Source organism: Musca domestica, unplaced genomic scaffold (assembly GCF_030504385.1).
Source record: "Musca domestica strain aabys unplaced genomic scaffold, Musca_domestica.polishedcontigs.V.1.1 16, whole genome shotgun sequence".
Taxonomy (NCBI): domain Eukaryota; kingdom Metazoa; phylum Arthropoda; class Insecta; order Diptera; family Muscidae; genus Musca; species Musca domestica.
The window spans coordinates 2,429,031-2,442,747 of record NW_026712219.1 but is presented as its reverse complement, the minus strand read 5'-3'; the positions used below and the strand labels follow the sequence as shown (position 1 = coordinate 2,442,747).

Here is a 13,717-nt window from a genome sequence, read left to right as displayed (position 1 = left end):
GTAAAGTTCCATAACAATTTAGCCCTGCCCGTCTGTTTTAATCACGGTATAGTCAAAACGAATAAAGATAGGAAGCTAAAATTTTGCAATAATCTGTCTTTTGTCTGCAGGCAGGTCAGGGTCGAATATGGGCTATATCGGTCCACGATATCGTATATAACGGTATCTCCCGATATTCGGTATTTGGATGATTTTAGCCACATTTTTTTGGGAATTGTCTCAAAATCCAGACCAGAAATTCGTTCTAAGCACTTTACCCCCTGTAAGAGGACTGTCTTTATATAGGTGTACGATATCGTAAATCCACCTATAACGGTTCCTCTCGATATTCTGTATTTTGATAATTGTAGCCAAAATATTAAATGGAACTGTCTGAAATTCCACACAAGGAGTTCCCTCTTAGTACCTTAGCCCCTTGAAGAGAATTGTCTATATAGGTCCACGTTTTTGTATATACCCCCAAATAACGGTACCCCCAGACATTCAGCATTTCGCGTATTCGAAGGTCCTAATGGCTTATATACTTATAGCTTACGACAAACATTTTTTATCCAGCACCACGACTTTGTATAGCCCCTCATATAAAGATTAACAATTAAGCGGTATATTTCGGATTTTTTTTTTTTTTTTTTGTAAAATTTCAAGTTCCTTCCGAATGGGGGAGGGTATAAAAAGTTCGGCCCGGAACTTAGTTGTTTTTTTATTTGTTATAACTTCCACCATTGTATGGAGGGTGTATTCAGTTTGTCATTCCGTTTGTAACACCTCGATATATATATTTTAGACCCCACAAAGTACACATATTTTTGATCAGCATAAAATTCTATGTCGACTTAGCGATGTCCGTCCGTCTGTCCGTCTATCCGTGAAAATCACTCTAGCTTCCGAACAAATTGAAATAGGTTGATAAAATTTTACTCAAATGTGTATTTTGTCAGCAGGACTTTTGGTATTGAAAATGGGTAATGTAGCTCCACATTTTGGTATAGCCCCCACATAACGGTACCTCCTTTTTTTGGTGTTTTGGTGATTTAAGCGACATTATTCACCGGAAATATTTCAATTTTGGTATTTGAAGTTCGTAGTGGATGCTACAACCTATGACAGAAAATTGTCGGTACAAGTCCACGTCTTCATATAGCCCCCATATAACGGGGGGACATAAGCGACATTATTTACCGGAAATGTTGCAAATTTGGTATTTGAAGTTCGTAATGAATACTACAGTCTTAGACAGAAAATTGTCTGTGAAGGTCCAAGTCTTCGCCTAGCCCCCATATAACGGCACCTTCCGATATTCGGTATTTTAATGATTTTAGCGACATTATTCAAAGGAATTGTTTCAAATTTTGAAGTTCGTAATGGATACTACAGCCTATGACAGAAAATTTTCTGTGCAGGTCCAAGTCTTCGTATAGCCCCAATATAACGGTAGCTCCCTATATTCGGACTATTGATGATTTTAGCTACATGTTAACCGAATTTTTATTCAAGTTTCGCATTTGAACATTATAATGGTTTATGACGAAGGTTGTCTATGCAGGTCCACGTTACTCCCTCCGTTCCAACGATAGCCTTATTTAATTGTTTTATAAACATTCAAGTCAATTTAATCTTTTATTTGCAGAAAGTATCAATTATATTATCAAATATTCTCCTGGCTTAGTTAAATCATTCAATCAAATCCATACTCTCAGATTACTCCACTATTCGTCAAGCTTTCTCTTAGGTAATGTGAACACCTCGAGTGTTCTGTAACAAGAAACTTTGTTGTAGCAGACAGCGGAACCAGCGCTGCCTTTTTGGTGAAAATTATTACACAAATCATGGAATTTGATGTCTTTGATTGACTCATATGGCCATAAGAATTTGTTGTTGTGATAAAAACAACAACATTTTTTAGCAAGCCAGTAGAATATTTTACAAACCTATTTTCTTAAAAAATAAAACTTATTTACAAAAATTGATTTAAAATAACATTTTAAATAAATTTGTCTAAAAATGAGAATCAAAATTATTTTTCAGTTTCTCTGCTTGCGGCATCTTTGCTGGGCTCCATCAGTTGCATTTCCAGGGGTTTCGGTGAGGGGTTATTCCATGTTTGGACCTTTGTCTGGCCAAATAATATGAAGCCTAAATTGCCGATGAAATAAAATCCAGCGGAAATGAAGAAAACAATGCGCCATTGGAGGGGATCGGTCTAAGGGGGGAAGAGGAATTAATATTTCAACTTTATTTTGGATTCTATGAAAAAGTTGTCTTACCACATCGGTCACCACAAAACCCACTGTCAAGGGAGCCAGGATACTCATGACATTTGCCGAACTGTTGGTAATACCCATAAGAACCGAAGCAAAGTTCGGCGTCAAGTCCATGTGATTTACTTGGAAACCCAAAAACGAGGACGAGTTGAGGCCCACTGATAAAACGACAAATGCTATGGCCAACGTTAAATGGCTGGAATCACAGTAGCCCAATGCCACCAGGGAAATTGCGGGCAACCATTGGCCAAGGGTGTTGAATAGCTTGCGACTGACATTTGTCGTTGCCAATTGACGTTTGTGCAGCAAATCGGCCAAATAGCCAAAAAGGAAGGTCAGCAGCAGCATGATTAGATAGGGCAGGGCAGAAAATAGGGCATTACTTTGAATGTTCATGTTGAGGATGTACTTCATGTATGAGGGCAATTGCGTCAGCAGGGTCCAGAAACCCCAATTGTGGGCACAATTATCGACCAGTAAAGCCCAGCAGGGCAGAGATTTAGCCATTTCACGTATCGGCGTTTTTTCGTCAGCTTCACTGCGGATTTCTGTATTCTGGGTGGGTTGATCCAGCGACTTGAGAATCATTAGTTTCTCTTGCGAAGAGATCTTCTTGTAGCTGTGTGGTGTGTTGGCACCCCAAACATGCCAAATGAAACACCAGACGAAACCCAAAACTCCAGAGACATAGAAAATACTGGGCCATCCATGTAGATAGGATATAATCCAGCCACTGCTGCCAAATGCTATAACGGCACCCAAAAATGTACCAGCATAGGATAGGCCACACAAAGTGGCTCTCTCTCCGGGCGGGGCCCACTTCGAAAGTACGCTGTGGGTACAGGGGAACATAACACCCTGAGATAGGCCTTGAATTACACGTACCACCACGAGCAATTGCCAATCGCCAACCGACACCAGATATGGGGTTAAAAGTCCCAATGTGGAACTAATAATAAGCCCCCAAAGGAATAAACACTTGGCACCCCAGAGACGGCACAAATAGCCGGCAGGAATTTGAGTAACAACATAGCCCCAAAAGAAGCTACTTTGGACCATGGATTTTTCCTGTTCCGACCATTGGAATACCTAAAAGGGAAATTAATTAAAAACATGTCGAGAAGTTTGAATTCTTTACTCCACATACCTCAACACCTTCCTGCTTGTCATTGTCAGTCATCTCCACAATGGCCACCGACATATTGACGCGCTGGGCATAGCCCATCGAAAGGCCCAAGGCCAGCAGCAAACATTGCAAATGTCTTATTCCAAATGTTCTGCTCGGCAATTGCTCCACACTTGTTTGTCCCATGATTTTTTTTCGCTATTTATATTCGAAAATTTAATTATAATTTTTCCACTTCACTTCACTCGAGAGTTACTTTTGTCACACTTCCTTTCACTTGAAGACGCGAAACGCTTCTGATTGATTTGAGATGCGGACTTTTGAATGAAAACTCTTTGGGCCAACTCTAATTCGTGGAAACTATGCTCGATTACACCCCAATTGGCAATGTGTGAATTGGGATCAACAAAGACCAAGCTTGGCGACACATGTATATGTGTCACACGGCAATGTACTTAGACCCTAATGAAGTGATAATCAGGAATAAATATTTTCCATTGGCCGAGTGGGTAAACAAACATGGATCAATGTACGCGGCTGGACACTTGTTTCTTCAAATATTATTCATGCCAATTCGAAACAAAAAAAAGGCATGAATTCCTTTGCCAGACTTCGCCCCCGATGAAGTGATACATGGCAAAATTTAAGATACCTCACACGAATTGTAGCATAGCCCGCCGGCGAAAACACCTGGAGCCGCAAGCGAATTAAGCGTGTGTTTGTTTGTTCTATTTGCATGGGAATTATTTTATTCAAGGTCTGCATTGGTGAAATGATTTCTAAAAAAAAATTGTAAGATTGATTTCTTTTTTTTCTTCTGTTTGTTAGATGTCTATACCCTCCACCTTAAAAAGGAGGGTACATTTTCTTTGTCATTCCGTTTGTAACATCCATAAATATTCGCCCATAAAGTATATATGTTCATGATCAGCATAAAATTCTAAATCGATTTAACGATGTCTGTCTGTCCGTCTGTCTGTCTGTTGAAATCATGATACAGCCCACATTATTTGACGTAGCCCCTCAAAATTTAGCACAACAATTTGTATTATGTCTAGGATGGTTGGTATTGAAAATTAGATATATCGGTCCCAGTTTTGGTGTAGCCGCCATATACCAGTACCTCTCGATATTCGGTATTTTGATGATCTTAATGACATTATTCACCGGAATCGTTTCAAATTTGGTATTTCAAATTCATAACGGATACTACAGCCTGGTTTACGTATATGTATAGCCCCCATATAGCAGTACCTCCCGATATTCGGAATTGTTTCAAATTTGGTAGTTGAAGTTCGTAATGGATACTACAGCCTAAGACAGAAAACTGTCAGTGCAGGTCCACGTCTTCGTATAGCCCCTATATAACGGCACCTCCGGATATTCGGTATTTTATTGATTTTAGCGACATTATTCACTGGAATTGTTTCAAATTTGGTATTTGAAGTTCCTCATGTATACTACAGCCTATGACAGAAAATTGTCTGTGCAGGTCCAAGTTTTGGCAGAGCCCTTCTTATAATGTTTAGGGAGGTACTTATATCCGGTATTTTGATGATTTTAGCTACATTATTCACCGAGTTTTTTTTTCAAGCTTAGCATTTGAATATTAAGATAAAAGTTGCCTGTGCAGGTCCACGTCGTCGTATAGACAGTAACATGACAGCTACATTTGGTATTTTGAAGATTTTAACAGAATTTTTAACGGATTTTATTTTTTTGAAAATTGCCAAATTTTTTCCAATTGGTGGAGGGTATTCAAATTTCGGCCCGGCCGAACTTACAGCTTTTTACTTGATTTTTTTCTTTGGTTGTCAACAAAAAAAACACACCCACCAATTGGCGATGTCGTCGCGCTTACTGTCATTATCAAGGTGTGAATTAATATTTGATTGGCTCGAGTTAAAGAAGAAAAAAACATTTTTGGCACTGTCTCGCCTTGCCTTCCTTACCATATATGGCGCTAATCGATCCAATCATCTGCAAAGTAATCAATCCATTAGTTGCCGTTAATACAATTGTCTCCTAGGCAACACAGAAATCGTCCATGTTTATCTATGTTCAATGTGGTGCTATTTTCGGTTAAAAATTTCTCATGCGAGGGTCCATCAGAAAGATTGGTTATGGCACCGGGGCTTTGTACATAAGTCGAACACAAGATTTAAAAGAAAACGTTTTAGTGAAAAAAAATTTAAGACGATTAAATAGGAATTTGGTGAGAAAGGAAGATCTTCATAGAAAAGGGCATATAATCCTTTCCCCCAAAAAGCCTATGTAGACTTCCGGGACATTGATGGATATGTCGTTCTAAGAAAGGACGAATGCATTTTATATGTGTGAGAGATTTAAATACTAAATCGGATAAAACATATATATGGGACCCATAGCTATGTATAATTCGATTTTTAACAAATTTAATACATTTCTGCCGGGAGTGCATATTACGGCTGTGTAAGGCAAAATAAACAAGTAAGCAAAGGCTTACTAGTCGTGCGGGACCGACCATGTGATACCCTACAACACTACAATATGTTAGAAGCCCCCTTATATCCAGATCGATTTTGGAAGATTTCGCTCTTGAAATTATGTCACGAGATATTGACGAGGGACATGTGCGCAATATTTAAGCACTTCGTCATACTGTTAGTTGTTGTGGTCCATTTTCCATCCAAAATGCTAGAATCCTTCCCTGTCCTTAACTCTTTGGTTTCTATTTGTGACCTTTATAACGGCTGCAAAATCAGGAAAATTGTTAGTTGTTAGTCCATTTCAACCCCCAAACATCTTTAAAACCAATAGGGCTATCCCTTTTGAGCCTAACCCTGCTCTTATGAAAATTTTCGTGAGAATTGGAAGGTAATTGCAATCTGTATATAATAACCCCAACCTGTGTTGTAAGGTGAAAAAATATTACAAAATGTACACCTCAATATTTTAAGTCAAATTGAAAAAATCGCATGCGATAAAAAAATATGAAAAAATAAAAAAAAATGTCACAAAATACTATAAAACCTATATTAACATCATTATTGACATCTTTATATGCGACTTTTTTAGATTTTATACTTTTATGCCAAGAGGGCATTCTGAATTGACAAAATTTTTTGACAAAATCGGTTCAGCCATTCCTGAGATATAAGCATTATAGCTAACATCCCCTTCCTTTGTATATACACATTTTAGATATTTCGCTATATACACTGGTGGCCAAAACTAAAGCAACTAAAATCGCAAAGACAATAAGTGCCTTGTAACTTTTACTAAAATAAAAAAATCGTAATTATTTTCCAGTTTTAAATGAGGTGCTTAATTCACTTTTGAAAAACTAAAAATAAGAATACAAAAATAATATTGAATGAAAAAATAATGTATGGAAAACTAAAATGACCCAATTTGGTCAAAACTAAAGCAAATGTTTGATTTTTTTATTTTTAAATAATTAAATTTTGGCTAGTAGTCGATAGCATCCAGTATTTTTGATAGCAGATGCACCCCTACGAGGCATTGAATCTATAACACGCTCAATTTGATCCTTGGGTATGCTTTTCCAGGCACCCTGAATTCTTTGGAAAATACTGTAATATAATTGCGACCTGTAGAGCAACTGCAAAATCAATAGGGTTCTATTCTGATCATAACCCCACCTCCATTTTCAATTTCGTGAGGATCGGACTATAATTGCGACCTGTAAAGTGATTAAAAATTAACATGGACAGACGGACGGACGGACATACATAGCTAGATCGACTCAACTCAGCGAGATAGGAAGATCCATACATACTTTCCTATGTGGGAAACCAATATTTCGAGATGTTACATAATTTTTGTCCCAATCAAATAATAAAATAGGGTATAAAAATCTGCTAGGGTATAAAAATCTGATTAAAAAGATATATATATCTTAACCGATTACCGATTACTGCTAAATTCCATCCTATTTGGACTAATGTTACACATTTTGTGCTCAATAAAAGGTAAATCGGATGACGATATATATGGGATCTACAGGGTTCGTCCTAACAAACATTTTATGCAAAGTTTCATTTAATCGAGCTAAAAGGACTGGTCCGATATCCTCCAACTTTACAATAGATTTTATATATCAATATTGGAACTTGTGAAGTTCAGAATGATTCAAATGCATAATTCGCATTTTATCCAAAATTATAACCCTTTGTGGGGAGAGGTGTTAACGTAATTTTAAGATATTCAAAATTATATTTCATATTTTTTAAGAGTTTTGACTATTCACAATGATAACCTGTTTTTGGTACCAGAAGGATTAGACCGATATATTCCATCCTCACACCTAATCTTGTGTTAATTAAAATATTGAGATGTACGGAATTTGAAGATAATCGGGCTCTTATTTCAAATTTTATAAAAGTTATGATTATCCAAAATTTCACCCTATTGTGGGGGAGGTACTACGACGAGTGGACCGACAAAAAATATTGGAATTGGCAAAGTTTGCACAAAATGGTATGATATTCTCTCGTTCTGTAAGTTGAATTATTTTCTTTGAAAATGTTGACCTTCTGTTGAGGAGGTACTAGAAGCAGTGGATCGATATTGCCATCCCCGAACTAGATCTAAGTTTGGTAATATTGCGATGTACCAAGTTTGCACTAAAGTTATTCCGAAAGTTAGATCGACGCTAAATGACTTGAAACAGATTTTGTCCAAAGAGGCCTAGAATCTGAAACCGTTATTTCGATGAGGCACGTTTTGGTCCTATCAAATGACATATACTCTCTGTAGCTATATGACTGAGGGTATAAGAATTCAATCTATATATATATATATAAAAAGTTGTGTTAGTTACTACTCTTATAACCCAAGAACCGCTGGTCTGATTTTATCGATTCAGACAAATTCGGAATTGTCTCTTGGCAGAAAAGGAAAAAATCCAAGAAAAAAATCGCGTAAAAATTTGAAATTTCTTTGAAGTTCGAAATGGATACTACAACCTAAGACAGACAGCAGTAAGTTCGGCCGGGCCGAACATTGGATACCCTCCACCGTTTGGAACGAATTAGGACATTTTCAAAAAATAAAAATAAAATCCATTAAAAATTCTTTTAAAATCTCGGAAGGTGCCGATATATGGGGGATAAACGATATTGTGGACCTATATAGAAAAATCTAGGGATAAAGTACTCATAAATAACTTCTTGTATAGAATTTAAGACAATTCCGTTTAAAAATGTGGCCAAAATCGTCAAGATACCAAATATTGGGGGGTACCGTTATATGGGGGATATACGATATCATAGACCTACATAGAGAACTCCTTGTCAGGAGGTAAAGTGTTCACAAAGAACCCCTTGTGCAGAATTTCAGACAATTCCGTTGAAAAATGTGGCTAAAATCATCAAAATACCGAATATCAGGGGGTACTGTTAAATGGGGTTTATACGATATTTTGGGCCTATATAGACAATTCCCTTTCAGCGGGTAAAGAGCTTACAATGAACCCCTTGTGTATAATTCTAGACAATTCCGTTCCGCTAAAATCATGGAAATATCGAATATCGCAGGGTACCGTTATATGAGGGATATACGATATCGTGGACCTATATAGACAATTCTCTTTCAGGGGGCCCACAAAGAACTCCACGATGGGAATTTCAGACTATTCTATTAGAAATTGTGGCTAAAATCATCAAAATATAGAATATCGGGTGGTACCGTTATATGAGGGCTATACGATATCGTAGACCTATATAGATTATTCTCAGCCAAGGGATAAAGTGCTCTCAGAGAACTGCTTGTGTGGATTTTCATACAATTCCATTGAAAAATGTGGCTAAAATCATCAAAATACCAGATATCGGGGGTACCGTTATATGGGGGCTATACGATATGGTGGACCGATGTAATCCATCTTCGAACTTGTCCTGCCTGCAGACAAAAGAGAGATCTAGGCAAAATTTTAGTTTTCTATCTTAATTCCTTTAGCTTGTAGCGTGATTACAACAGACGAACGCACGGACAGACGGACTGACAGGGCTAGAATTTTACGCTGATCAAGAATACATATACTTTGTTGGGTCTAAAATGATTATTTCGATGAGTTACAAACGGAATGACGAACTTAATATACCCTCCATACTATGTATGGTGGAGGGTATAAAAATTACCTGTGCAGGTCCACGTCTTCGTATAGTCCCTATAAAACGGTACCTCCCGTTATTCGGTATTTTGATGATTTTAGCGATATTATTCACCGGAGTAGTTTCAAATCGGGTATTTGAGATTCGTAATGGATACTACAGCCTGTGACAGAAAATTTTCAGTGCAGGTCTACGTTTTCGTATAACCCCCATGTAACGGTGCCCCCCGATATTCGGTATTTTCATGATTTTAGCGACATTATTTACGGGAATCATTTCAAATTTCGCATTTGAAGTTTTTAATGACAGAAAATTGTCTGTGCAGGTCCACGTCTTCGTATAGTCCCCATATAACGGTACCTCCGATATTCGGTATTTTTATGATTTTAGCGTCATTATTCACCGGAATTGTTTCAATTTACGTATTTAGAGTTGGTAATGGGAACTACAGTCTGTGAGAGAAAATTGTCTATGCAGGTCCAGGTCTTCGTATAGGCCCCATATATTAGTACCTCCCTATATTCGGTATTTTGACGAGTTTAGGTACAATACCCACCGAAATTGTTTGAGATATCGTATTTGACGTTCGCAATGGATGCTACAGCCTGTGACTGAAAATTGTCCATGCTGGTCCAGGTCTTTCCACAGCTCCGATGTGAAGGTACCTCACTATATATGATGTTTTGATGATTTTATCTACATTATTCACCTTTTATTTCAAGTTTCGAATTTGAATATGGTAATGGTTTATGACAAAAAATGCCTATGTAGGTCCACGTCGTATAGACCACAATACAACAGCTATACTCTGTATTTTTAAAATTTTAACAGAATTTTTTAAGTTTTTTTTTTTTTGAAAATTTTGCGAATTCGTTCCAAATGGTGGAGGGTATTCAAAGTACGGCCAGTCCAAACTTACTGCTTTTTATTTTTTCTTTTTTTTTGCCATCTTTGTTTCTTAGGGGGTTGAAAATCTATTCCCATAACATTTTTAATTTTTGGAGTAGGGCCCATCTTGGTCTTGACCACATTCATCAATTCATTTGTCTAAAAAATTGTATTTAGGCTACCCTGATGTAGAGAATAAGGTGGTTCATATAGGCACTTATTTTAGTATAGTCCGCACATTAGTGTACACCCAAGTCCACTTTCCTAACCAATGTGTTGTGAGAAAAGAAAATGTTGTATTCTATTGAATCTGTAACCCCTAAGAGAACATTGAGTTATACTACGTTGAAAAATATGGAAAAAAAAATACCCATCCTACGGTAATGTTACACCCATTAATTAATTATCTTTGACTATTATGAAATCATTCTGCCCTCAATTATGAGGTGGACAAAGTAAGCCCCACGCAGCACGGTATTCTAAACGTTGGAAATACAAATTCCGGTCACATGTTCTATTTAACTGGCGCTGATATTAATCCTTTGGTATTATGGGTTATCCAATTTCCTGTTACCAACACATACACAAAAACATAATACCCTTGGAGTTTAATAAATCGGTTTTCCACAATTTCAAAATACCCATATCTGGGGCTATTTTAAGAATATATACAGGGTGAGATAAAACAACTGTTAATGTTGTTCTTCGATATTTTGACACATTCCCGGCGCAGCGCTTGCTTGAGGTGATCGACACTTTGGTATTTTTTAGCACCAATCTTGATTTCAATTCAATTAATCAATTCAGTTGAATAATGTCGATGAGGTGCCGATATATGGGACCTATAGGAAAACCTGGACCTGTATAGACCATTTTCTGTCACAGGCTAAAGCAATCATTAGCAAATTAAATTTTGAAAATTGAAACAATTTCGATAAATAATGTCGCTAAAATCATCAAAATACCCAATACAGGGATGTACCGATATATGGGGACTATACGAAGACCTGTACCCTCATAGACAATTTTAAGTCACAGGCTATAGTACCTATTTGAAAGTTCAAATACGAAATTTGAAACCATTTCGGTGAATATTGCACCTAAAATCGTCACAAACAAACGAAAAAAGAGAGGTAGCGATATATGGAGGCTATATGAATACCTAAACCTGTATAGACTATTTTATTTTCTGTCACATGCTGTAGTACGTATTAGGAACTTTAAATATGACATTTGAAACAATTCTGGTGAATTGAATTGAATCTTAAAACTAGTAAAGAAAGTCTTAAAGTCAGGCGGGACCCACTTTATGATACGCTACACCACTTTGCTAATTTAGTAGAGCTCCACATAACAATTAAAAGTTTTCATGGGAAAATTCATTTATACACGCTTTAATTATAATTTAAAGTTCAAAAGACTAAATATGCCGAAGCATTTGTATCTTTTGAATTCGGACTTGTATTGCCCATTTGGTGCACAACAAATTTCAAATCGGTTAAAGATATATATGGAAGCTATATCCAAATCGGAACCGATCTCGATGAAATTTTGCAAAGATATTTCTGAGCTGAATTTGATATATTTCCCTGAATATCGTTGTTACGGAGTGCATATTACGGCTGTGGGTAATAAATATAACAAATCGGATGAACAGTATATATGGGAGCTACAGCTATATCTGAACCGATCTTCAAAAATTTGACATACTAGCTTCTAGACCCAATTCGGTCGTAAGTGCCAAATTCCATCGCATTTGGACAAATATTAGACGTTTGGTGCACAATAAATGGTACATTGGACAAAGTTATATATGGGAGCTATATCCAAATCTGAACCGATCTCGATAAAATTTAGCAAATGTATTTCTGAGCAGTATTTGATATATTTCGCCAAATATTGTTGTTACAGAGAGCATCTTACGGCTGCGGAGGACTTAAATAACAAATCGGATGAACAATATATATGGGAGCTATAGCTATATCTGAACCCATTTCGGTCAAATTTGGCATACTTATTTTCAGGCCTAATTTGGGGGTATGTGCAAAATTGTATACTATTCAGACTGATATTACACGTTTGGTGCACAATAAAAGGCAAATCGGACGAAGATATATATGGGAGCTATATCTAAATTTTGCCCGATTATCTCCGATTTTAATAGGGTTCGTCCTTGGCCAAACAAATGGTTTGTGCAAAATTTCATCTGGGTAGGGCAATTAATGCGAACTGTAATGCGGCAAAAAAAACGGACAGACGGACGGACGGACATGCATAAATCGACTCAGAATGTGATTCTATGGAGATCATCAAAAGGAACTATGGGTCTATCTCGTTTCCTTTTGCCTGTTACGAACAAATGACCACCATGTGGTGTAGGGTATAAATACCGAATGTAGCTATAATATTAGGGTATATACTATGACATGCACCTGCATAGGTAACATTTGTCATAAGCCATTACAATATTCAAATGCGAAACTTAAAAAAAACTGCGAATAATGTAGCTGAAATCATAAAAATACCGAATACTGGGAGGTACCGTTACATGGGGCTATACGAAGACGTGAGCCTGCATAGGCTGTAGAACTCACTAGAAACTTCAAATATGAAATTTGAAACAATTCTGTTGAATAATGTCGCTAAAATCATCAAAATACTGAATATCGGGGGTACCATTGTATGGGGCTATGCGATATCGTGGTATATCTCTTCCAGGTTGTAAAGTTAGGAGGAAATTCTTTTGTTGATTTTGAGATAATTGCATTGACAAATGTAGTTAAAATAATCAGAATACCGAATATCGGGGGTATCGTTATATGGGGCTGTATGGTATAGGCCCATCATCGAACTTGACCTGACGACAGACAAAAGACAACCTTATGAAAAATTTGAGCTTACTATTATATGCCATTTGGGCTCTAGCGTGATTACAACAGAAGAACAGACGGGCGGGTCTGACGGACTGATCAAGAATACATATATACTTTATTAGGTCTAAAATTAGGCAAGTCAAGTTCGAAGATGGACTATATCGGTCCATGATATCATATAGCCCCCATATAACGGTACCTCCGATATTCGGTATTTTGATGATGTTAGCCACACTTTTCAATGGAATTGTCTTAAAATCCACACAAGTAGTTCCTTGTGAGTACTTCACCCCCTGAGAGAGAATTGTCTATACTCCGATATTCGGTATTTTGAAGATGCTAGCCACATTTTTCAATGGAATTGTCTGAAAATCCACACAAGGAGTTCCATGTGGTCCCTTTATACCTCAGCACAGAATTATCTATATAGGTCCACGATATCGTATATCCCCC

General features: G+C 37.1%; 1 protein-coding gene across 1 annotated transcript; it reads right to left on the bottom strand.

Moving 5' to 3' along the window:
* Nucleotides 1-1,605: 1,605 nt before the first annotated feature.
* On the bottom strand, nucleotides 1,606-3,608 carry LOC101894074 (putative inorganic phosphate cotransporter). Its single transcript, XM_005176510.4, has 3 exons — nucleotides 3,409-3,608; nucleotides 2,265-3,350; nucleotides 1,606-2,200 (listed from the first exon to the last, which is right to left on the bottom strand). Exons 1-3 carry the CDS (start codon nucleotides 3,571-3,573, stop codon nucleotides 2,015-2,017), a joined length of 1,437 nt encoding a protein of 478 aa, XP_005176567.2. The 5' UTR covers nucleotides 3,574-3,608; the 3' UTR covers nucleotides 1,606-2,014.
* Between the last annotated feature and the right edge of the window lie 10,109 nt (nucleotides 3,609-13,717).